The sequence below is a fragment of the Schistocerca gregaria genome, chromosome 1, assembly GCF_023897955.1.
Source record: "Schistocerca gregaria isolate iqSchGreg1 chromosome 1, iqSchGreg1.2, whole genome shotgun sequence".
Classification (NCBI taxonomy): domain Eukaryota; kingdom Metazoa; phylum Arthropoda; class Insecta; order Orthoptera; family Acrididae; genus Schistocerca; species Schistocerca gregaria.
Window position 1 is genome coordinate 786,732,406 of NC_064920.1, and position 24,906 is coordinate 786,757,311.

The 24,906-nt window shown below is 37.0% G+C and overlaps 1 protein-coding gene across 1 annotated transcript in view; it reads left to right on the plus strand.

Annotated features, from left to right (window-relative positions):
* The window catches only part of LOC126269384 (uncharacterized), an 86,908-nt gene that overhangs the window by 39,636 nt on the left and 22,366 nt on the right, over window positions 1-24,906 (plus strand). The window contains exons 4-6 of the mRNA XM_049973990.1: window positions 19,559-19,725; window positions 19,809-19,922; window positions 20,025-20,112. Of these exons, the coding sequence (XP_049829947.1) occupies window positions 19,559-19,725; window positions 19,809-19,922; window positions 20,025-20,112 (369 nt within the window). The remainder of the gene's footprint in view (window positions 1-19,558; window positions 19,726-19,808; window positions 19,923-20,024; window positions 20,113-24,906) is intronic.

Genomic DNA, 24,906 nt, shown 5'->3' on the forward strand with positions numbered 1-24,906 from the left:
CTCTGGATTGGTTGTTGTGTGAGGTGTTGGCATGGCATCTGGAGCAATTGAAAGTGAAATTTCATGTGTAAGTTAATATTGCTGGCAATGCTTCCTGTCTGATGCAAAATATGTTGTGCCTAACTCAAACTGCAATTGCCATTTGGATAACTGCACCATGAGATACAATGTACAGCATGTTGGACACAATGTCTGTGGTAGAACCATACCCCATGAGCATTGTTCCCTTGTAACTGTACTCATGGCAGAGACACTGGGTTCGATAGAGCTTGACTGTCAGTGGCCCATCATTGCTGCCACATACCTATGTTCATAGTATTTCCACTGTGGTTCATAAGCTTTGGAACACCTCAGAAACATTAGTTGGCATTCTGGTGTGATGACTTCACAGTCTGAAATAGTCACTTCAGAGTGGCTCGGGAGGTATCAGTCAGGTTTGAATACCATCTCCAACACTGCTACCACGGCAATTGATGTGAGCAACTCAAGCATTATGTAGACCGTAAAGGCAACCTGATTTATCATCATATACTGCCAACACCGTTTGTACTTGGACTAGTAATTGTTGCTGCCAGATGTGCAGCTGCAAAGCATTGAACATTGTGCAGCTGTCTACTAAAGTAGGCAGATATCGTTGGAATCCTGTTGGCATTTTGTCACCAAATTTTTCTTGGTATCACCAGTCTGATCCAGAGGTTAGTGGATCTTGTACAGCAAGAAATTAATGGATTTTTTTTTTAGTTTTTTGCAAGCTCAATCTGGCAACAGGTGCAGAATAATATGTACAACTAATGCTATGGTTTGGTAATTCAATTTACTAATGACCAAAGTAAATTGTTGTTGGTTGTTGACAAAATATGTTTTCTATTACTGTGAACCAAGCTTTCGGTTGGCTCGGCATTAATGGTGGAGTCCATAACTGCAGGCATGCCATGGCTAAACTGCTGGATCCAGCACACAGATAGTTCACCGCTCCAAACTGTGGTCATGGTCACCAGTACCATTACAGTCTCTGAGTCTGATGTAACCACAGAGTCACTTTGATGGGAAAATCCACTGTACCAAGGTGTAAAATTGGTCATGTTGCCTGCATTCACATCTCTGTCATAGAGTTCGTTTTTTCATGTGGTCACAATGTGGAATAATTTACCTGGGCTGACACTGTTCTGAAAATTGGTTTGACGTCACATTTCACTTCACCCGGAATGTTTATTGATTTACTGCACTGACATATGGAGCCAGCCTTGTTGCATTTACATGAGTCATTGCAGAATTAATGCCATTTTCTTCACGCTGCATAAGATTCACATTCTGAGTCAACAGGAGAGTAATTCATGAAAGTCCTTTTTAACTGTATTGTCCCTGTATTCTTGAAGTCTCATACCTAGATGTTTCACAGAAATAAGCTGAAGACTGACTTTCAGGATACTGGAAATTATGTACACTATACAGATGTTATAGTTAAGGGGCTTTTCCGACTTTTATTAGCATTACAGCTATTGTGATGGCCAGTTTCAGTTTCACATTACATGGTTTATACAATAAAAGACCCTCTGTGCCTGCATTAGATGCATTTGTGGCACTGATTACATTGCAACAACTCTTCCTAGTTTTCACAAGACATAATATTCAAGTCCATAATAATAGCAAAGTAATTCAGTGAAGAACAAAAACACAGTGGCAATGCAGCATAACAAAATAATGCACTCGCTTTGGTCTTTTGTAAAGCCACCAAGATTGATTACAATATCCTGTGAGTAGCATTTGAGGAACATCAACACTTAATTATTGCTTATGTGCTAACCCATCACAAACTTTTATTTGAACTCATTACATAATGTAAAGTGTAAGCTTACCAGACACCATCTTTTAGGAGTGACTGAGACAAAGATGTTACACTTTTTCTATCTCAACTAAAACTTTTATCTGAACTATGCACTCACTGCAGTTGTCTGTGGAGATTTCAACATAAATTTTATGAGTGTAAGAAGCCTAAAAAATCAATTCCTAAAGCTGTTATGTAGTTTCAATCTGTTTTAAAACATACATAAATGCACAAGAGTAACATATAATACAAATAGTCTTATAGAAAATAAATTTTCAAATGTACGATCCACAGAAGTAGAAGTAACAAATACTCATTTGGGATTATCATACCATAATGCTCTTGTTCTCAAAATTCCTTCAATGCCACTGCAAGGAAAAAAGTGTACTTCACATATAAAAGAAAATTTTCCACTGGAAACTGTAGATTTTACAAATATCCTAACTAGTGAGTTCTGGACATAAGTGTTGTCCCTAACAAGTACAAATGATGCATATAACACTTTTTCTTCAATTTTCATGGGATATTCCAAAATGTGCTTTCCAAAGAAGTTGTCTAGAATACATCACATCACGATACAAAGTCGAGTAGATCACATCACAATACAAAGCAAAGTTCTTGATCACAGCTGACATCAAAACTTCTTGTGGAACTCTAAAGGACTAAATTCAAAATCGAATATATCTATAGGTCCAAAACTCGCAGAATATGTTAATAATTACAAAAGGGTTCATCAAAAAGTAATTGCCAAGGCAAAATTTATGAGTAAGACAACTTAATAAGACAGTCTGATAACATATCAAAAGCCATATGTGGTATTGTAAAGACTGAAACAGGAAACAGATGTGAAGACCAGGATATCATTCTCAAAAGCACACAAAATGTCAATATTAAAAAACAGGATTTGCCAAAATACATCAACAATTATTCTATAAATGTGACCACTTCATTAAGCTCAAAATGTACAAACCATGAAAATCCCGAATTACCAAAAGCTGCTTGTAGCATGAGGATAGATCCAACAGATGAACATGATGTGTTCAAAGTAATAAAAAACTTGAAACCTAAGATGTCAGCAGCAGTAGATGAGGTGCCTGTTTATATCATATCAATGAGAGCTGCACAACTTGCAAGACTCTTGGGATACATAGCCAACTTATCATTTTGTGAAGGAGTGTTTCCAGAAAGGATGAAAATGTCAAAAGTGAAGCCATTATTCAAAAACAGTGAGAAGCATAAGGTAGAAAACTATTGGCCAATATCCCTTCTTCTAGCATTTTTTAAAATAATAGAAAAATTAATAACAGAATCAACAAATATCTAAATGATTATAAGTTACTAAATAGAAATCAGCATGACTTCCAGGCAGGTAAAAATACAGAAGCAGCACTAATGTGCTACACTGAACAAATAATTAAAAAATCTAGAAAAAGACAACAGAATAGTAGGAATATATTTAGATCTCTCCAAAGCATTTGACACTGTCAATCATGGCATTCTTTTAGAAAAACTGGAAGCATTAGGTATTCATGGAACAGGGAAAAAGTGGTTTGAATCATAACTGCAAAACAAAAAACAGATTGTAGGACTGATGTCAGGTTACTCAATCCACAAAATAAATTTAGTATCAGATGCAAAAAAAAGGTAGAAATAAGAGTGCTGCAAGATAGTACTCTAGGTCCCTTATTGTTCCTTGTCTACAGAAATGACTTTCACTTCTCAGATGGAACAGTAAAGGCCATACTATTTGCAGATGACACTAGTGTGATAATAGGTGAACCAAAGCAAATGCTGCAAACAACTATTTATCAAGTAATAAAGTACGTCCACATTTGGTTCATTGCAAAAAGGTTGACATTAAATGCAAATAAAACAAATTACATGCAGTTTGGGAAAATATGTCAACATATAAATCTTGATCTGTTGTTGGCTGACAAGGCAGAGAGGCATCAAGAAAATTTCTAGAGATTCATGTAGATGAAGATCTTAATTTTAATGACCATGTAATGAAACTTATGCAGAAACTTAACTCATCCTGTTTTGCTCTTAAAATTATTGTAAATGTCTGTACTGCAGAGGATGCCAGGATGGCATATTTTAGCTATTTTCAGTCTCTTGCTACATACAGAATAATACTTTGGGGTTCCACCACTTACCGTCTAAAACAAATCTTTCTGTTACAGAAGAGGGCTACCTGAATAATAATACACAGTGATCCACAGACACAATGCAAACCCTTATTCAACAAGCTAAAAACTGTAACAATACATTCCTTACAGATACACAAATGTGTTTCATAAGTTAGGGCCCACCTTGCAGATTTTCAGACAAATGCTGCCTTGCATAAGTACAATATTCAAAATAGTGCAGCACTCCATACTCAGCTAACAAAAAGGACACTCACACAAAGTACTGAAATGCAGGAGGATCTGCAGCGAATTGACGCATGGTGCACGGAATGGCAATTGAATCTCAATGTAGACAAGTGTAATGTGATGCGAATACATAGAAAGATAGGTCCCTTATCATTTAGCTACAAAATAGCAGGTCAGCAACTGGAAGTAGTTAATTCCATAAATTATCTGGGAGTACTCATTAGGAGTGATTTAAAATGGAATGATCATATAAAGTTGATCGTCGGTAAAGCAGATGCCAGACTGAGATTCATTGGAAGAATCTTAAGGAAATGCAATCCGACAACAAAGGAAGTAGGTTACAGTACGCTTGTTCGCCCAATGCTTGAATACTGCTCAGCAGTGTGGGATCCACACCAGGTAGGGTTGATAGAAGAGATAGAGAAGATCCAACGGAGAGCAGCGCGCTTCGTTACAGGATCATTTAGTAATTCCGAAAGCGTTACGGAGATGATAGATAAACTCCAGTGGAAGACTCTGCAGGAGAGACGCTCAGTAGCTCGGTACGGGCTTTTGTTAAAGTTTCGAGAACATACCTTCACCGAAGAGTCAAGCAGTATATTGCTCCCTCCTACGTATATCTCGCGAAGAGACCATGAGGATAAAATCAGAGAGATTAGAGCCCACACAGAAGCATACCGACAATCCTTCTTTCCACGTACAATACGAGACTGGAATAGAAGGGAGAACCGATAGAGGTACTCAGGGTACCCTCCGCCACACACCGTCAGGTGGCTTGCGGAGTATGGATGTAGATGTAGATGAGAAGGCATATGAGCCATATTGGTACAAAACACTACAACATACTGCCAGCCAGCATCAGAAACTTAGAAGATGAGGACAGAATTAAAGTAGAAGTTAAAGAATTTGTACTTGGACAATGTTTTATTCGGTAAATGACTATTCAGGCCAATAAATAAGTCTGATAATGCTTATATTACAGCAAAACTGAAAACACTGTCTTTCATCTCCTAAAGTTTCTGTTAATTTTTCATATCTGATGGACAGCTGCTGAATGTGGTAAAATCTTTACTGAATTATTGTAGTGAATATAAGAGCTTCCTGTTCAGGGAAGACAAAAGTAAAGCCGTAGGGAAAACTGACTATGCAGTTACAATACTGTTAATATACATATACAAAAAGTTGCATTACTCAGTTTTGTATGACCAAGTATTATTCTTTTAACATTTTTGTACAATTTTGTACGTATTATCTTTGTACTACTTAATGTAAAATTTTTAGGTTCCTTCTGCACAAATTGGTTCCCATAAATATATATGTACTTTTGGACAACACAAATACAATATTTATTGTCTACAGAGGGATAAATAAATAAATAAAAATAATAAATAAATAAATACTAACATAGAGCAGTTAGCATCGTGCTAGCTCGGCACAGACTGGCAATTTTGGGATGGGGTGTGTAATTTAAAAATTGATGTTCAGATATTTGTTAATCTCAGAAATTATGTGATGTTTTGAAGGTTAGATTTCCCTGTCCCAAATGAAATATGAATCCTAATACTTGTTTGGTTAATGGAATATGCTGAAGGTTAGTAAATTAGAAAAAGTTATAGAACTATATTATGCTTCTACATGGGGAATAACCTACATATGAGTATGGCACCCTCCTTGAAGATTATTTTACATTATAATAAATTATACAAAATTTTAACTAGTGATTTAATCAAATACTAAGGGATGTCCTCTTATTCTGAAAAAATAATAGCAACAAAAATACAGTGTCAAAGTTCAGAACCTAAGAAGCACAGCAGATAATGACAGTTGAAACTAGTATGTTATGGAACTTTCAGCATCAGTTATCTTATAAATTAATTAGTTTCACATAATTCAAAGTGTGTTATTAAAGAGCTGAATTGCCATCCTTTTTAATGGTATACAACATTTTACCCAAATATGCTGATCACTTCACAATATTTTGCTAACAATGAACTGTAGCATTAACTTCAATTACATGTGTATTTTAATTAATACTGCCCTAATGAAAACTAGTGCACTAATGAAATTGAAATCAGGACAATTGAAATAATAATTTGGATAGTAAATTTAAGAGTGGACAAGCTCAGTTAACCATTGAAGAGATTTAAGTTAGTGTTTCATACTACATAGATATCTACACTGAAAACAGAATAAAATTTAGAGAAAAAATAGTTGTTGATGGGAGTAAAAGGCATAACAAATGGAGAGTTTCCAACTTGCCTTGCCTCTAACTTCCAAAACCTGTATGATATTGCAGAGTTTCTCGATCTTGTCAACAATGATGTGGAATAGCATGATGTCATTACCCATCATCCAGCCACATAAATTATTCCCCTTAAAATACACAATTATATTATAATCATGAATACAAGTATACAAAAACATTCAGTAAATAACATAGTGAAAAGCTTTCAAATTCCAAGTTTATGGCAAAGATGAAAAATGTGTTAGAGAAGTTACATATATGCATTGATAATCGCACAAAACAGACATAAAACACATCACTGTCACAATCAGTTACAATTGCTGTAACTTCTGCAAATTGCAATTACATATTTTATTTCACAAAGAAAAGTTTATTTCTTTTTTCATAAAATATCTTAGAATACTGTGACAAATTAGTATTTATATTCCTGAAAATGGTATGTGATGGATTTATTTCAATAGTGGATTTACATACAGTTTACTTGACTAATATCGAACTTTGCACTCACCCACACAGATTTGGTACTTAATATCTATTATGTAAAATCTGTTTTTGGTAAACAAAAGTATACAATACCACAGTGTTAACTTCATTTGTAAAATTAAGTGTTATAATTTCAAATAAAAGAAATAACCTCTCAATTTATGCCAACATATTAACCATCTAACAAGCTGTATATTAAAGTGTCAAACCCTGTATGAGTCAACCCATAAGGTTATGGAATACACAGGTATCACATACTTCAGTACATTGCTGGATAAGATACTATACTGAACCCAAGTCAAGGCATTTACATTTCATACTGAAGTATGACATATTCCTCATAATTAAGCATATCATAATAAGTGTATTTAATTGAATTAGCAGTTTGATAAAAAAAATTCCAGAGTCTGAAAACTCACAAGTAGGGGAAAAAAAAAAAAAAAGAGGAAACGTATGAGAAAAAAAGTCTAAATAAGAGTGAGATGCAAATATTAGCTAGAATTCTGGGTTTAAAGAGACAGTTTATGAATATGTTAGGTTTTGTACCTTTTTGTTGATCTCCAATCATCTTTTACACATCTGCAACATTAATTTGTTTATACATTGACTATTTACTGTTTTTTCTGTAACAAAAAATGCATCACAGAACCAAACGAGTGTCTCCCTATGTGTAAAGACTGATATTTACCATAAAACATGTGTCATACAACATGTAGTTCAATAAAGACCTCACTTCATAGTTTTCATCTCGTTATTTCACCATATTCTGAAGTCCCACCAATCAGTGCAATAGTCAATGACATGGAACAAGCCAATGTATACACTAAATACAGAAACAAAACTCATAGAAATGTAATCTGTTGCTTGATAAAACCATAACTGATCATTATTCTGAAGAAGCAATGATTGATAGCTTCTAGAAATTTTTTGGAAAAGTCATGGTTTATGCACAGCTGTACTGTCATTGTATTAAACAGCAAATTTTAGTCTAAAATGGACCACCTCAGGTATAATGTGACATCATTAATTTGATGCATGACAAATAACAAGTGTTGACAAGCATTACACAACAAAATATGTTAAATCCAAGAATAATACTGGAATTCATACAGCACACTGTAGGTAGCGTGGTGAAACACATGGCTAGAATAATTCTTGCAGTATTTATGTATTCAGTATATTAGCAGGGCAGCCCAAATTTTGTGTAGCTTTGGATTATTTACTGAATAAAATTACCTGTGACAACTGCAAAATGAAGTGCAGGAGCTGCTGGAAATTTGTTTGTAGACCCAGTTTCCTCCAATGATTTGGATGTAGAAGTTGTATTCAATAATTTATCTGATCATGATGAACAAATATAAACAATATAATGTGCGAAATAATGGGTTTAGATAATAGAAAAGTATTGCATTATGTAATTACAAGCAGTTAGTCAATCACAGTGTTTAAAGAAAAATTATGGGGAGATATTTTTGAAGCAGACAGTGCTGTTGGTAATGATGGTGTCCCTAGCAGAAAGTTAAAATCTTATGCTGACTTGATACTGCTTCCAATAAGTTAACTTTGTAATTTCATAATGCCTCATAACATATTTCCTGGCAGATGTAAATATGCTGTAGTAACACATATCTACGAAACTGGAGCTACACATACCACATATAATTACAAATCCATTTCATTCCTTCCAGTCTTTCCAAATATATTTGAGAAGTGGCTACATAATTTTTTTTCTGAGCAGTATGTGTTAGCCTCTCAGTCTAGCTTCCACAAGTAGTTTTGCACTGAGAAATCATATAAAACCTCATGAAAGCATTTACGCCAGTGCTAAACAACAAAAATTATGCGTCCTTGTATTCTGTGACCTTACCACATCCTTTCACTGCATAGATCAGAAAGTTCTACTTAAAGACTAAAGTGTTACGGAAGTAATGGCATCCCTCTTGCATGGATAGTGTGTTACCTTCATAATAGAAAGCAGAGCATTAATTGGCAGACAGTGACACAGTCATGAATCTAACTTCATGGCGAACATAACATATAGAGTTCTGAAAGAATTAGTGCTGGACTTACTCTGATTTTTAACTTACATTAATACTATTCCACTTACTTTACTCTTAGAAGCACATCTCACTGTGTTTCCCTAAGAGAAGAGAGTTCAGCATATTTCCAGTCCATGTTATCTTATGGGATTATCTTTTGTGGCATTGCACTTAAAGCAAATATAGTATTTATTCAGTAGAAGTGACCATTAACAATATTGTGGAAAATAAGAAATAGTACATTTCGTAGAGGCCTTTTTAAAGAGCCTGGAATTCTTATTCTCATTTCCTACTTTCTCCTTATTGCTTTTGTTGCTAACAGCCCGTGACCCAGTTATCTTATGGGATTATCTTTTGTGGCATTGCACTTAAAGCAAATATAGTATTTATTCAGTAGAAGTGACCATTAACAATATTGTGGAAAATAAGAAATAGTACATTTCGTAGAGGCCTTTTTAAAGAGCCTGGAATTCTTATTCTCATTTCCTACTTTCTCCTTATTGCTTTTGTTGCTAACAGCCCATGACCCAGTTACTATAGTCCTTAGTGGTACTGTTACTGACAATAAAAATCAGTTTCAACTGAATTGGGATCTACAAAATTGCAATACAAATTACAAAAAAAATTCTCATATGGACTGTGCTTCTTTATGTGTTGTGGTGCAATGGTATTCAAAAAGTTCGCAATTAACACAAAGCAAGAACTGTGAATCCCAAGAAATCCAAAAGAAAATTGGGAACATACTTCTTTTACAAATTATCTGAATATTGGGATTCAAAGACTGAAAAGTTCTGTTAGCTACATTGCACATAGGCAAGCTCCATGACCATTGGAAATATATTGTAATGAGTATTCTGCATTTTTTGATGTAGGTAACTAAATCCTTTAAAAAATACCAGTGTAACCAAATAAATATAAATTTACCAGAAACCACAGCTATTGTCAGATTAGCAGCTTTCTTTGTAATTAACCAACATGAATTCAGCTGATGTTAAAGAATAGCATGAAGCAGTATACCAATAATTAATTGTTACTGTATTGTTAATTATCTATCACTACAAATGAGTTTTATGATTTTCTTGTCTTTTGTCAACGCTTAACTTGATTTTTTCACATCCCAGAATGATTTATTTGATGGAATATACAGAAAATGATGAATGAATGAATACAAAAACATGCATTACACTACTCATGAATCAAGCAGGACAGTGGGTGACTAGAACTGGTTCAAAGTATCCCTTAAACCTTTCATAACGCTACAGTATTGTAACTTTTCAATAATTCGGTCGTTTTCTATAAGACATCTTCACAATCTCTTTTCTGCTGTACTTCCTTTTTATTTCCAGATATCTAAAAAGTTTTATTTGGTCAGTCATTTATCTATTTAGATAGTTCTTTCTAAGTGAATTGTTGAGTTAATTTCACTTCTTACAGTCATTATGTATTTTGTCTGCATTATGTAAAGATAATCTCAGTTTTATTTTTGTCATTACGTTGTACTGTTATGTGGTAGAAACTTCATAAAATTTCAGATAATTAGTCAGCAGAATAAAATTCATTATTTTTTATACTCATTTTTATCAATCTTACAGATAGATTATATAATGGTAAGACAGAGATTTAGGAACCAGGTTTTAAATTGTAAGACATTTCCAGGGGCAGATGTGGACTCTGACCACAATCTATTGGTTATGACCTGTAGATTAAAACTGAAGAAACTGCAAAAATGTGGGAAATTAAGGAGATGGGACCTGGATAAACTGAAAGAACCAGAGGTTGTACAGAGGTTCAGGGAGAGCATAAGGGAACAATTGACAGGAATAGGGGAAAGAAATACAGTAGAAGAAGAATGGGTAGCTCTGAGGGATGTAGTAGTGAAGGCAGCAGAGGATAAAGTAGGTACAAAGACGAGGGCTGCTAGAAATCCTTGGGTAACAGAAGAAATATTGAATTTAATTGATGAAAGGAGAAAATATAAAAATGCAGTAAATGAAGCAGGCAAAAAGGAATACAAACGTCTCAAAAATGAGATCGACAGGAAGTGCAAAATGGCTAAACAGGGATGGCTAGAGGACAAATGTAAGGATGTAGAAGCTTATCTCACTAGGGGTAAGATAGATACTGCCTACAGGAAAATTAAAGAGACCTTTGGAGAGAAGACAACCACGTGTATGAATATCAAGAGCTCAGATGGCAGCCCAGTTCTAAGCAAAGAAGGGAAGGCAGAAAGGTGGAAGGAGTATATAGAAGGTTTATACAAGGGCGATGAACTTGAGGACAATATTATGGAAATGGAAGAGGATGTAGATGAAGACGAAATGGGAGATACGATACTGCGTGAAGAGTTTGACAGAGCACTGAAAGACCTGAGTCGAAACAAGGCCCCTGGAATAGACAACATTCCATTAGAACTACTGACGGCCTTGGGACAACCAGTCCTGACAAAACTCTACCAGCTGGTGAGCAAGATGTATGAGACAGGCGAAATACCCTCAGAATTCAAGAAGAATATAATAATTCCAATCCCAAAGAAAGCAGGTGCTGACAGATTTGAAAATTACCGAACTATCAGTTTAATAAGCCACGGCTGCAAAATACTAATGCGAATTCTTTACAGACGAATGGAGAAACTGGTAGATGCAGACCTCGGGGAGGATCAGTTTGGATTCCGTCGAAATGTTGGAACACGTGAGGCAATACTGACCTTACGACTTATCTTAGAAGAAAGATTAAGAAAAGGCAAACCTACGTTTCTAGCATTTGTAGACTTAGAGAAAGCTTTTGACAATGTTGACTGGAATACCCTTTTTCAAATTCTAAAGGTGGCAGGGGTAAAATACAGGGAGCGAAAGGCTATTTATAATTTGTACAGAAACCAGATGGCAGTCATAAGAGTCGAGGGGCATGAAAGGGAAGCAGTGGTTGGGAAAGGAGTGAGACAGGGTTGTTGCCTCTCCCCGATGTTATTCAATCTGTATATTGAGCAAGCAGTAAAGGAAACAAAAGAAAAATTTGGAGTAGGTATTAAAATTCATGGAGACGAAGTAAAAACTTTGAGGTTCGCCGATGACATTGTAATTCTGTCAGAGATAGCAAAGGACTTGGAAGAGCAGTTGAACGGAATGGACAGTGTCTTGAAAGGAGGATATAAGATGAACATTAACAAAAGCAAAACGAGGATAATGGAATGTAGTCAAATTAAATCGGGTGATGCTGAGGGAATTAGATTAGGAAATGAGACACTTAAAGTAGTAAAGGAGTTTTGCTATTTAGGAAGTAAAATAACTGATGATGGTCGAAGTAGAGAGGATATAAAATGTAGACTGGCAATGGCAAGGAAAGCGTTTCTGAAGAAGAGAAATTTGTTAACATCGAATATAGATTTATGTATCAGGAAGTCGTTTCTGAAAGTATTTGTTTGGAGTGTAGCCATGTATGGAAGTGAAACATGGACGATAACTAGTTTGGACAAGAAGAGAATAGAAGCTTTCGAAATGTGGTGCTACAGAAGAATACTGAAGATAAGGTGGATAGATCACGTAACTAATGAGGAGGTATTGAATAGGATTGGGGAGAAGAGAAGTTTGTGGCACAACTTGACTAGAAGAAGGGATCGGTTGGTAGGACATGTTTTGAGGCATCAAGGGATCACAAATTTAGCATTGGAGGGCAGCGTGGAGGGTAAAAATCGTAGAGGGAGACCGAGAGATGAGTACACTAAGCAGATTCAGAAGGATGTATGTAGGTTGCAGTAGGTACTGGGAGATGAAGCAGCTTGCACAGGATAGAGTAGCATGGAGAGCTGCATCAAACCAGTCTCAGGACTGAAGACAACAACAACAACAACAACATTTCTATTTCTTTTGCAAGGGTCAGCCACAAAGCTTTAATTATAGCTTCAAATAATAAAATTGCATAATTACCTTCTTGTTTGTTTGCAGGTATATGTCTGCATTCCTGGTATACATTGAAATCCCCATGTCATAGTGCTGTACCATGCCTCTAGAGGAGCCCAAACAGAATTGTGCAGACTGTTGATGAAGTGGGGTAGTGAACAGTAATTTGTTTTCTGGATTTGAAAGGGAATAATGCTGTCACATTCCATGCTGAGTTGTTGGAAATGTACAGCACATTCCAGTATAGAATAAGTTCATGGCGCCCTCCATCGGTAATGCTGGAACTCAATATGGTGTTGACCTACCCTTAGCCCTGATGACAGCTTCCACTCTTGCAGGCATATGTTCAATCAGGTGCTGGAAGGTTTTTTTGGGAATAGCAGCCCATTCTTCATGGACTGCGGCACTGAAGAGGGGTATCAAAGTTGGTCGGAGAAGTCCAGCATGAAGTCTTCATTCCAAAACATCCCAAAGGTGTTCTATAGGATTCAGTTCAGGACTCTGTGCAGGCTAGTCCATTACAGAGATGTTATTGTTGTGTAGCTAATAGGTTCAGTGTGCTGTCTGATGCTGTTGGGGGGGGGGGGGGGGGGGGGGGCTGAGCCGGATCAGAATGCACCTTCTGTCAGGAAAGTGGCCACTTCCTCAGCAAGGTCCAGACAGGCACGTGGGGATATGGGTTTATTAGTTATTAGGAGCTCTAATGTTAGGCGGGTCATGGAGCCCCTCAGGAACATAGTGGCTAGGGTGGGGAGGAAGTTCAACATTCACTCGGTCTGCTTGCTGGGAGGGCCTCGTCTAGGATGTGGAAGAGGCTCTTCCAGTGGCTATCGAGCATGTGGGGTGCAGCCAGCTGCAGATTGTTGCACATGTCGGCACAACAATGCCAGTCATGGGGGTTCTGAGGAAATCCTTGGGTCCTATCAACAGCTGGCTAAATTGTCGAATGTGGCCTCCATCTCTTGAGGGGTGGAAGCCAAGTTGATGATTTGCAGCATTGTACCCAGGGTGGACCAGGGTCCTTTGGTTTGAAGGCGAGAGGAGAATGTAACCAGAGGCTAAGTCGACTGTGTGATGAAAATGGTTGTAGATTCCTCGACCTACACTATGGGGTGGAAGGTTGTAGGATGTCCCTCGACAGATCAGGGGTGCACTATACACAGAAAGCAGCTTCATGGGTAGCACAATACTTGGGGCATGCACATGGGGATATTTTAAATGAGGTTCACCCCCATGGGAAACAAACCACTGGCCTGAAAAATTACCAGTTCATGACACTGATGTTGGTGTGCCAGCTGTAAAAATTGTTAATTTGCCCAAACAGGTTATTCAAAAGTCTTTAAATATACTAAATCTCATGTTAGTAAATTGTCGAAATGTTGGTAGCAAGATCCCTAAGTTAATCTCTGAAATAAACAGTACTAATGCCAATATTGTATGCTGGTTGAAACTAGACATAAATAGCAGTGAAATTTTGAACTCGTATTGGACAATGTTTAGGAAGGGTAGAACTAATGCAATGGGAGGTTGTGTGTTCATTGCAGTTAAAAGTTGTTTAAATGCAGTTGAGATCAATACTGGGTCGGACTGTGATATAGTCTGGATAAAGCTGTCAATCAGACAAGGAGTGACCATTGTATTTGGATGTTTTTATAGACCACCATCATCCGCAACAAACATCGCAGAACATTTCAGGGAAACTCTTGAGTACATAGGAAATAAATATCCCAATTATCCATTAGTTATAGGTGGAGGCTTTAATTTGGCGTCCACTGACCAGGAAAATTACACGTTTATCACAGGGGGCAGAAGCAAAGACTCATGTAAAGTTATTCTAGAAGTACTCTAAACATATAACCTTGAGCAATTGGTTAGAAAACCAACTTGAGATGTGAACATATTAGATATCTTGATGACAAACAGACCTGATCTTTTTGAGGAAGTTAATCTAGAAGGAGGTATTAGCAACCATAATGTCACTGTGGCTTCTATTCCGTGGAAGTTTTTTTAAAAAAGAAGAAAAAAAAACAGCATAGCATTTTGTTGTTTGGAAAGTCAAATAAAAGTGTCATTAATGAATATTTTCATAGTGATCTCCAAGCATTCACCATAGGACACAAAGATATTGAGCATCTTTGGTTGGAATTTAAAGGTATTGACCCCCATGTGCTAAAGTGATATGTGCCTAGCAAAAATATAGGGGAAGGAAAGGCTCCACCTCAACAAACATATTAGGAAGTTGCTGAGAAGTCAGAGAATTTTGCACAGTTATTTTAAACATAGTCACTGCCCCGCTGACAAACAGAAATTATGCAAAATGAAGGCAGCTGTCGGAAGGTCAATGAGAGATTCTTTTAACGAATTTGAAAGCAATATTTTATCAGCAGATTCTAAAAATAACCACAAAAAATTTTGACCATATGTAAAATCTATGAACGTTACAAATAATTCAATACCTTCTCTTGCTGGCAGAATGGGTAGTGTAACAGATGATGATAAACAGAAGACCAAAATTCGAAACCTAGCTTTCAAAAACTCATTTACGGTAGAGGACTGCAGCATCATTCTCCCTTACAATTATCGAACAAACGCAAGGATGGCTGACATAGTGTTTAGTGTATCTGGGATTGTAAAACAGTTAAGACCCGTAGACACCAGGAAGACATCTGTCCAAGGCAGTCTCCCCATAAGATTTTATGTTGACTAAGCTACAAATATAGCACTATTTTTATCCATCATCTACCAGAGATTACTGGAACATTGGAAAGTTCCACTGGACTGGAAGAAGGCCCAGGTTAGAGCAATGTATAAAAAGGGTAGAAAATCGGATGCACATAATTACCAGCTAATTTCACTGACATCGATTTGTTTGGACATAATGACCTTTCTGGACTCAAAGAAGCTCATTTGCAGAAACCATCACGGTTTTAGAAAACAGCGGTCATGCGAGACACAGCTGGCCCTCTTTGTGAGTGATATACAACAGACTCTAGATACTGGCTTCCAAGTTGATTCCATATTTCTCGCCTTTCAAAAGGTGTTCGACTCAATTCCACATTGTTGCTTGCTCCATAAAGTGCGTGCTTACAGTCTATCCAATGACATGCAGTTGGATAGAAAGTTTTCTAACAGACAGAAAGCAGTATGTCATTCTGAATTGGGAGACTTCAACAGAAACAAGTGTAACCAGGTGTACCCCAGGGCAGCATAATAGGTCCACTGCTTTTTATGATTTACATAAACAATCTGGTTGATGGTATTGACAGTGGCATTAGACTGTTTGCCAATGATGCTGTAGTCTACAGGAAAGTAGTATCTCACAAAAGTTGTGAACAAATCAATGAGAATTTGCAGAAAATAAATGTGTGGTGTAATGACTGGCAGTTATCTCTCAATATTAGTAAGTGTAACCTACTGTGTATTACAAAGCAAAAATCCCCATTAATGTACAAGTACAAAATAAATGCCCAGTCTTTGGAAGCAGTAACATCTGCCAAGTATCTGGGTGTAACTATTTGAAATGATCTCAAATGGAACAATCAGAATACACAAGTAATGAGTAAATCGAACTCTAGATTGTGGTTTATTGGTAGAATCCTGAATCGATGCAGTCCTTCAGCAAAGGAAATTGCTTACAATACTTTAGTTTATCCAGTCTTAGCGTATTGTTCATCTGTATGGGACCTTTATCGGTTGGGTCTGGTTCAACAGATTGAAAACATCCAAAGAAGAGCAGCAGGATTCGAAACTGGTACTTTTAGCCATTGCAAGAGTGTTACAAATCTCATAGAAAGTTTGAAGTGGGACACACTTGCAGACAATGCACTAAACGGAAAGGGGCTGCTCACTAAATTCCAAAATCCAATCTTCACTGAAGATTAGAGCATATATTAGCACCCCAACTTTCAAATCATGCAATGATCACCATTCAAAGCTAAGGGAAATTAGAGCTTGTACTGAGTGTTCAGACCAGACAGTCGGTTTTCCCTCACACTATCTGCAAGTGGAACAAGGGGGGGGATATGACTTGGGTGCAAATAGTGCCCTCTGCCCCACACTGCTTGGTGGCAAGCAGATTATATATGTAGATGTAGATGCAGATGTAGATGTAGATGTAGCCACTCCACCACAGGCCGCACATTATGAACAGGTGCTTGAGCTTGTTGAAAGATGCAGTCACCATCCCCAAATTGCTCTTTAACAGTGGGAAGCAAGAAGGTGCTTGAAACATCAATGTAGGCCTGTGCTGCGATAGTGCCATGCAAAACAACAAGGGGTGCAAGCCCCCTCCATGAAAAACATGACTACACCGTAACACCACCGCCTCCAAATTTTACTGTTGGCACCACCCACACTGGCAGATGACATTCACCTGGCATTCGCCATACCCACACCCTGCCATCAGATCACCACATTGTGTACCATGATTTGTCACTCCACAAAATGTTTTTCCACTGTTCAGTTGTCCAATATTTATGCTCCTTACAATAAGCGAAGCGTCATTTGACATTTACGGGTGTGATGTGTGGATTATGAGCACCCGCTCGACCATGAAATCCAAGTTTTCTCACTTCCCGCCTGACTGTCATAGTTCTTGCAGTGTATCCTGATGCATTTGGAATTCCTGTGCGATGGTCTGAATAGATGTCTGTGTATTACACATTATGACCCTCTTCAACTGTTGGCTCTCTCTGTCAGTCAAACGATGAGGTCGGCCTATACACGTTTGTGCTGTATGTGTCCCTTCATATTTCCACTTCACTATCATATCAGAAACAGTGGACCTGGGATATTTAGGAGTGTGAAAATCTCACATACAGACGTATGACACAAGTGACACCCAATCACCTGAACACGTTCGAAGTCCATGAATTCCGCGGAGTTCCCCTTTCTGCTCTCTCACGATGTCTAATGACTACTGGGGTCACTGATATGGAGTACCTGACAGTAGGTGGCAGTGCAGTGCACCTAATATGAAAAACTTATGTTTTTGGGGTTGTCCAGATATTTTTTATCACATAGTGTACTTCCAGTGTGGTTAGACAAGTCTGACTGATGAAGAACAAAGTGACAGAGCATTTCTCATGAAGAAGTGGGTATTGCAAGTGTTGTGGTGCTGGAAAATCAAGTGATAATGGAAAAAGTCAACATCAGTCATGGGCCATCTTGCATGACATTTTGAAAAAGACAAAGAGTGTCACCCACTGGATTCTGCAACTGCCCAGCACTTTCTAAATGCCTGCTCAATGGAGGCAACAATGGAAATATTGTAACTGTGTAAAGCCAGTCCAGAGGACTTCTTTAGTTGCCTAATCACTATGGATGGATGCTAGGCCTATCAATAAGATTCTGAGACAAAGGGGTAAAGCAAGCAGAGGGACTTGTGAATTCACCATTGCTGAAAATGGCAAAGGTACAACTATCAATGGGCAGGTGAATGCTGAGCGTTTTTTCCATCACAGGAGGAGCATACTATAAAAAACTTGTGATAATATTACAAGATGCTGTCAAAAACAATCATCATAGGAAGCTGTCCGATGTGTATTTTTCTCAATGACAATGCCCTGCTCATTCTGCATGGGAAACAACCACACATGCTGATTTTTTTGAGTTACCAGGTTTTGCCTCATACCCTGTATTTTTCTGAAATGGCACTGAGTGATGTATTCTTCTTTCCTTGGATGAAAAAATTATTACATGGCAGGCATTTCTGGAATGACCATTTGTTTTTAGAGGTGAAACATTTCATGAATAACCAAACTGCAGCTCTTTCACAGCCATGGTGTTCAAGGCAGACATTGTTGAGAAAATTGTGCTGCATTGAAGGGTGGAAATGGAGAGTAGGACTGATGCCATCATAAAGTTTGAAGTGGTAATTAAAACGTTGTGACTGGCCCTCATGTAAGCAAGTAAAGGATGCCATTGAAAATCTCTTAAAATTATATTTATGGAAGTAAATCTTGCGAACAAAGTTGACTTTAAACACAACTGAAATGCTTGTGCTCACTTATTTATGTACTGAAATTATCAAGGAAAATGATAACATTAGGTTGTAGAATTCTGCATATCTATAGAAGACCACAAAAATGTTCTACTCTTATTTTATTTATTGGTGTTTTGCAGAACCTTTGTACAGGGCTGGGACTTGAACCTGGAACATTACCTTTAATGGGCAATTCTCTCAAGCTGTGGCTAAGGTTCTGGGCTGCAGCTAAGTCGTTTCTCCACAGTATCCTTGCTTGCAAGAGTGCTTAACCCACAAATTATACAGGATGGCTTCTATGAAGTGTGAAAGGTTGGAGAGAAGTACTGATAAAAGTGAATCTGTAAGGGCTGTTGTGATCCATACTTGGATGGTTCATTCAGTGAAACATTGCCCATAAAATCCAAGGTTCCAGGTTTGAGTACTGATTTGACATACAGTTTTAATTTGTCAGGAAGTTTCATAACAGGAAACACTTCCCTGCAGAGTGAAAGATTCATTAAGGGACTCCATATGCCTGTAAGAAGCTTAGATTTTCAGCTGCATATTTCTTAACAAAAGCAATATTTTCATAATGTTGCACAAAATATAGCATCATATTTTGGAACAGGAGGAAAAATCATAGTATCTTATGTGTCATCTAACACTTCTTCAGTGACTATTAAACATACTCATTTTGAAAGATATGGAAATAACGCATTTCTTCTCACAGAAACTACAACAACACCACCGACAACAACATCAAGACCTACAACGACAGAAGTGCCTCGCACAAATTCGCTTTTCCGTTTCCGAGGAAAAGATGGAGCAACATGTATTCTTCTTCAAGTTGATGCTTTGCTTTCAATCAAGTATAAAACAATATCTGGTGAAATGAGGGTAAGATCTACTAGCTGAAATGCATAATGATAATGTACACAACTATTATTATATTTATGGGCCAATATGAATCATGTTCACAGGATAGAGATATTTATGTCCCTAACAAGGCTAATATATCGGGGAGCTGTAATGAAGACACTTCTTATTTGGATCTGACGTGGCCATCATTTTTTATCAGATGGAGCTTTTCCAAGGTATTCTGAACTTCTCATGTGACTTGATGTCTATTCCAAATTTATTTATGAACAAAATTTTTAATGCTGGTTTCTCATGGAACAACTTGCCTCCTGTTTCAGACACCAGGTGGTGAAAGATGGTACATTAATAAGCTAGAGTTGCAGTATACACTCTCTAGTGAAATCTTTGAACATGTTGCAAATCCAGGTAAAAGTAGTTTAACATTATTTTAATTTATTAGTAGATTATTATGTGCAGTCAGCAGTATTAAATGATTTTGTGTATAAATATTTGACAGCTTTGTTGCTTGAAGCAAAGTATTTTATTTATTTAAATTCTGGGCTAAGCTACTCTTCTTTGACTTGCATCCTACACAAATATCTATTTACTTCAATAATTCTCTTTGGGGATTGTCTTTTAAACCAATATTAGTACTCTAAATAGGAAACCCAGACCCAGCACTTAAGATCCAATATCCCATACCTCAATCAGCCATCCAGGTACTCTTCTGTGCCAGTACACTCATATCTCACATTACATGCACCTCCATATCATATCAAACCTATCCTGCAGTAACCTCAACCGATCCCAACCATGAAATCTGCCCCTGACAACCACCGCCAACCAGACTTTGTTATAGTCTCAGACCAATCTGTCCTGTCATTTCTCATTCCTTCCCCTCTTCCACCATCCTGTCCACTGGTGGTTGACTCATGTGGTTTTCTGTGGTTGTAACATAGTAAACAGAATTTCATCACTATGAATATGATGCTACCATACACCATTACCACCATCATCTCAAAGCAGCATCTACATAATTATTTCTGTGTGTTTTTAACTATCTTAAAAAATCAGTGATAAATTTTAAATACTTTTCAAAGGGTATAGTTTTAATACCAACAGAACTGTCTCATTTGTTTTCATTTTTTACACAATAATATAAACCATTTCAGTTTTGTCTGAAAAATGGTTTTATCTACTGTTATCACACCTCCTTTTGGAGGGGGAGGGGGTGAAATAACAATAAAGAGAAGAGATAATGGCTACCATACCTAAACCAAAATCAACATCAACCTGCAACACCTCAAGCCAAGCATGTACAACATATTCCAAGAAATTTCTATCCATATCACCTCCCAAAAACCTCAGTGCAGTGTGCCCATACCAGCAGCTAATACATTTCTAATGATTCAATTATATTTGCAGCACAAACTGTTGCAGAGTTATATGTGCTTAATCTCTGAAAAACTCCATCCTGCAACAGATCATCCTTGCCACTTGTACCATCTTCATTCTCAATGTACATGCCACTTACACTAAAAGCAGACCAATTTCTTTCTTGAAGTTTTAGAAATACTTATTTAACCAAACCCTCCGATAATCTTCCCTAATGGCCTGATAATGTTGTAACTGAAGTATAATGCCTGATACCAAAACATTTGTTCAATCTGCTTTCTGTAAGAACAAAATTTATGTGTACCTTCGAAACAATACATTCTTAAAAACCAGATATTCCATATTCATATCTCCCTACACAATACATTGTTCTCACAATCTCACTCCTATTACTTGTTACACCGCTGTCCACCTAAAAAAAAATTAATTAAAAGAAAATAAATAAATAAATAAAAATCCTTCCTGTGCACAATCTCTCCTAAGTGGCCTTATTGAACATTTATCATCATTCCAGATAAGTATAGGACTATTTTCATGAAGAATGTAATGCCTATATATAAGAATATAGATCCTACAGTTGCAGGTTAACTTTATTGTTTACCTAGGTTTCAACATTAGTAATAACGTCTTCTTCAGAACCTGCAAAAAGTTAATATTATAATGTGCTAGTAAATTATATTAGACATGGTCATCCTACAGGATGCAACGTGTAGCACTTACATAAAATATTATTTAAATGTTTACCTAAAACAAGCCATGTCCTAAGTCAACTTCATAAAACTTGATGCATAACCATAAGATTTTGTCACTTCTATTAAACAAGCTGTAGCAAATTCACTTTAAGCCCATTGTACGGGCCTCGTCATGTGACTAGAGACTGTGGACCATGAGGGCTTCGCGATCTGCCTCACAGAGGGCGGTGCGCATGCGCGAGACGAATAGAATCAAACTTTTATTACGCACACATCAGATAACATTTTTACTATGAATTACTTCTATACTTTACTGTTGTAAGTTAATTGCAGTATCCAGCATGACTATGTTTTACATCCTACTACAGAGCCTTATAAACTGACCAACAAATCTTGTATGAACATCTGTAGGAAAGGTTCTATTATTACAGAAACTGTAATGGTCACATGCATTATGAATTATTGTAAACCTAATATAGGCTGGAAACCTTCGAAGAATGCCCTATTTTTTAGATACAGTTGATTGTTCAGTAAATTGCCTCTATCTGTAATTAGGTGTGCATACATTTCTAGTTCCTCAAGTGTGTCGAGTCTATATCACTTAACTTCATGATGTAGTAGCTCTATGTCATTAAAGGTTTAAGTGTATGAGCCATTTGCACCAGATGTTCCTCAAAGGCTGACCCCCGTATTCCTACATCCTTTATTGGAAGACGTTCTTTAAACCTTACTGCTATAGCTCTGTATGTTTGACCTATGTAATAACATGGGCAATCATCACACATAATCTTATATACGCCTGATTTTGCTGACTTATCACAGTCTTTCTCAAGGGAATGAACCAAATTTTGCTTTAAACTATTACTCGTTGAGAAGGAAATTTTAAAACCTGGATTTTTCAACAGGCGCCCTATCTTGTAGGAGACATTACCTGTATAAGGAACCGACAACCATTTCTTGGTCTGATCTCGGGTTTGAGTAGTTATGTTTACTAAAGTCATTGTCCTTTTTCACGTTTTCTTATGATATAACTGCCTCACTATCTTTGGATCATAGCCATTATTCAGTGCAATACTCTCGAGTAACTGAAATTATTTTTCGAGGTTGACATCTGACAATGGGATAGAATTCGCCCGATGGATACTAGAATAGAAAAATGCCATTTTATGCACTTGGGGGTGGGTTGAATCAGCTGGGATGATGTTGTCTGAATTAGTTGCCTTCCGGAATATGTTGAACTCTATTTTAGCATCTTTAATAGTCAACATTAAATCAAGATAATTTAGTAATCTATCAGCTGATTCCAATTCTTGTGTGAATCTTTTTTTTATGTAGACTGTTAAACATTGCAAAAATTTGCTTTATTCCTTCTGGAGAGTTATTAACCAGTAGAAGAATGTCATCCACGTATCTCGCATAAAAGTTGATGTTGTTCACTAATTTCAGGTAACCATTACAGTTTCTGTAATAATAGAACCTTTCCTACAGATGTTCATACAGGATTTGTTGGTCAGTTATAAGGCTCTGTAGTTGAATGTAAAACATAGTCATGCTGGATACTGTAATTAACTTACAATAGTAAAGTATAAAATTAATTCATAGCAAAAATGTCATCTGACACATGCGTAAAAAAGAGTTTGATTCTATACGTCTCGCACATGCATGCCGCCCTCTGTGAGGCAGACCGCGGAGCCCTCATGCTCCGCAGTCTCTAGTCACACAACGAGGCCCATACAATAGGCTTAAAGTGAATTTGCTACAGCTTGTTTAATAGAAGTGACAAAACCTTATGGCTATGCATCAAGTTTTATAAAGTTGACTTAGGACATGGCTTGTTTTAGGTAAATATTTAAATAATATTTTATGTAAGTACTAAACGTTGCATCCTGTAGGATGACTGTATCTAATATAATTTACTAGCACATTATAATATTAACATTTTGCAGGTTCTTAAGAAGACGTTATTGTTAACACTGAAACCTAGGTAAACGATAAAGTTAACCTGTAACTGTAGGCTGTATATTCTTGTATAAACAATATCAGTTGCTGTTGCTGCATAAAAATGTTAAAAATTATAATGCCTATATGTCAAGCCCCCATTCAAATTGACAGCCATAATTTATCGACTGCTTCCCATAAAATGTTGACGGAATACTTCAAACATCCGCAAGCAAATTGTACTATGTGACCTTGATGCCATTACGTTCTGCCACTTTCACAGTGTCTACTGCAAAACCCTTTCCATCATTTATTGTACCATATTCTACACAGGTTATTATCCAGAGCAGTGGAAAATATACAAACTCCTAGTTTTCCTAAACAGCCAGGTCTTGTCCTACTGAGCCATCAGTTTCACACCTGTCTTCATAAAAACCACTGAAAGTATCCTCACTTTACAGATGGGCATAGTGGTCCAGTGGTAAAGTGCAAGCCAGGAGCCTGTAACATCATGGGACCATGTCTTGGTCAGACACTGGAATGTTTGAGTCTATTTTTATACTAGCCTTCACCTCTAATGTGAAGATTTGCCAGGAATGTAATGTGGTTCATATTTCACATTAAACTATAGGTCTTCTTTCATTGCCAATATTACCATGGTAGGTTAAGTATGAGCATGTCACCAAAGTGATGCATGCTTTAGAGAACTTGCAAACAGGAGCAAAAAATCTCTCTAGGAGGACTCCCAGGCAATTATGCCATACAGATCTACTTTATTTTTACTTTACAAATTTATTGGCACCAGCAACACACCTACCTATTTCCAATAGCCATTGTGCCTACTGCTATTCCTCTGTGCCAATAACAATGTTATTTTCTGATTTGTAAGCAGCAATGCAGATACTATAGCAACATCACAGGAAATGTCATAGTAATCCCTCACTGCCCCCCCCCCCCCCCCCCTTGTCACACACATACACACACCAACCCTTCTAATGCTTAAGATAATGTAATATATAGACCGTTTACAACAGAAAATAAAAATAAATAAGTAACTTGATTTAAGGAAAAGGGCCACTAAATCTCTCAGGGCTATGGACTGGTGGACAGACAAGGAAAGATCATGATAATTTCAATTGCTGTGAAGATGACAAGGTCTCAAGCTCAGACTTTTTTAAGACTTTGAAGGAATCGC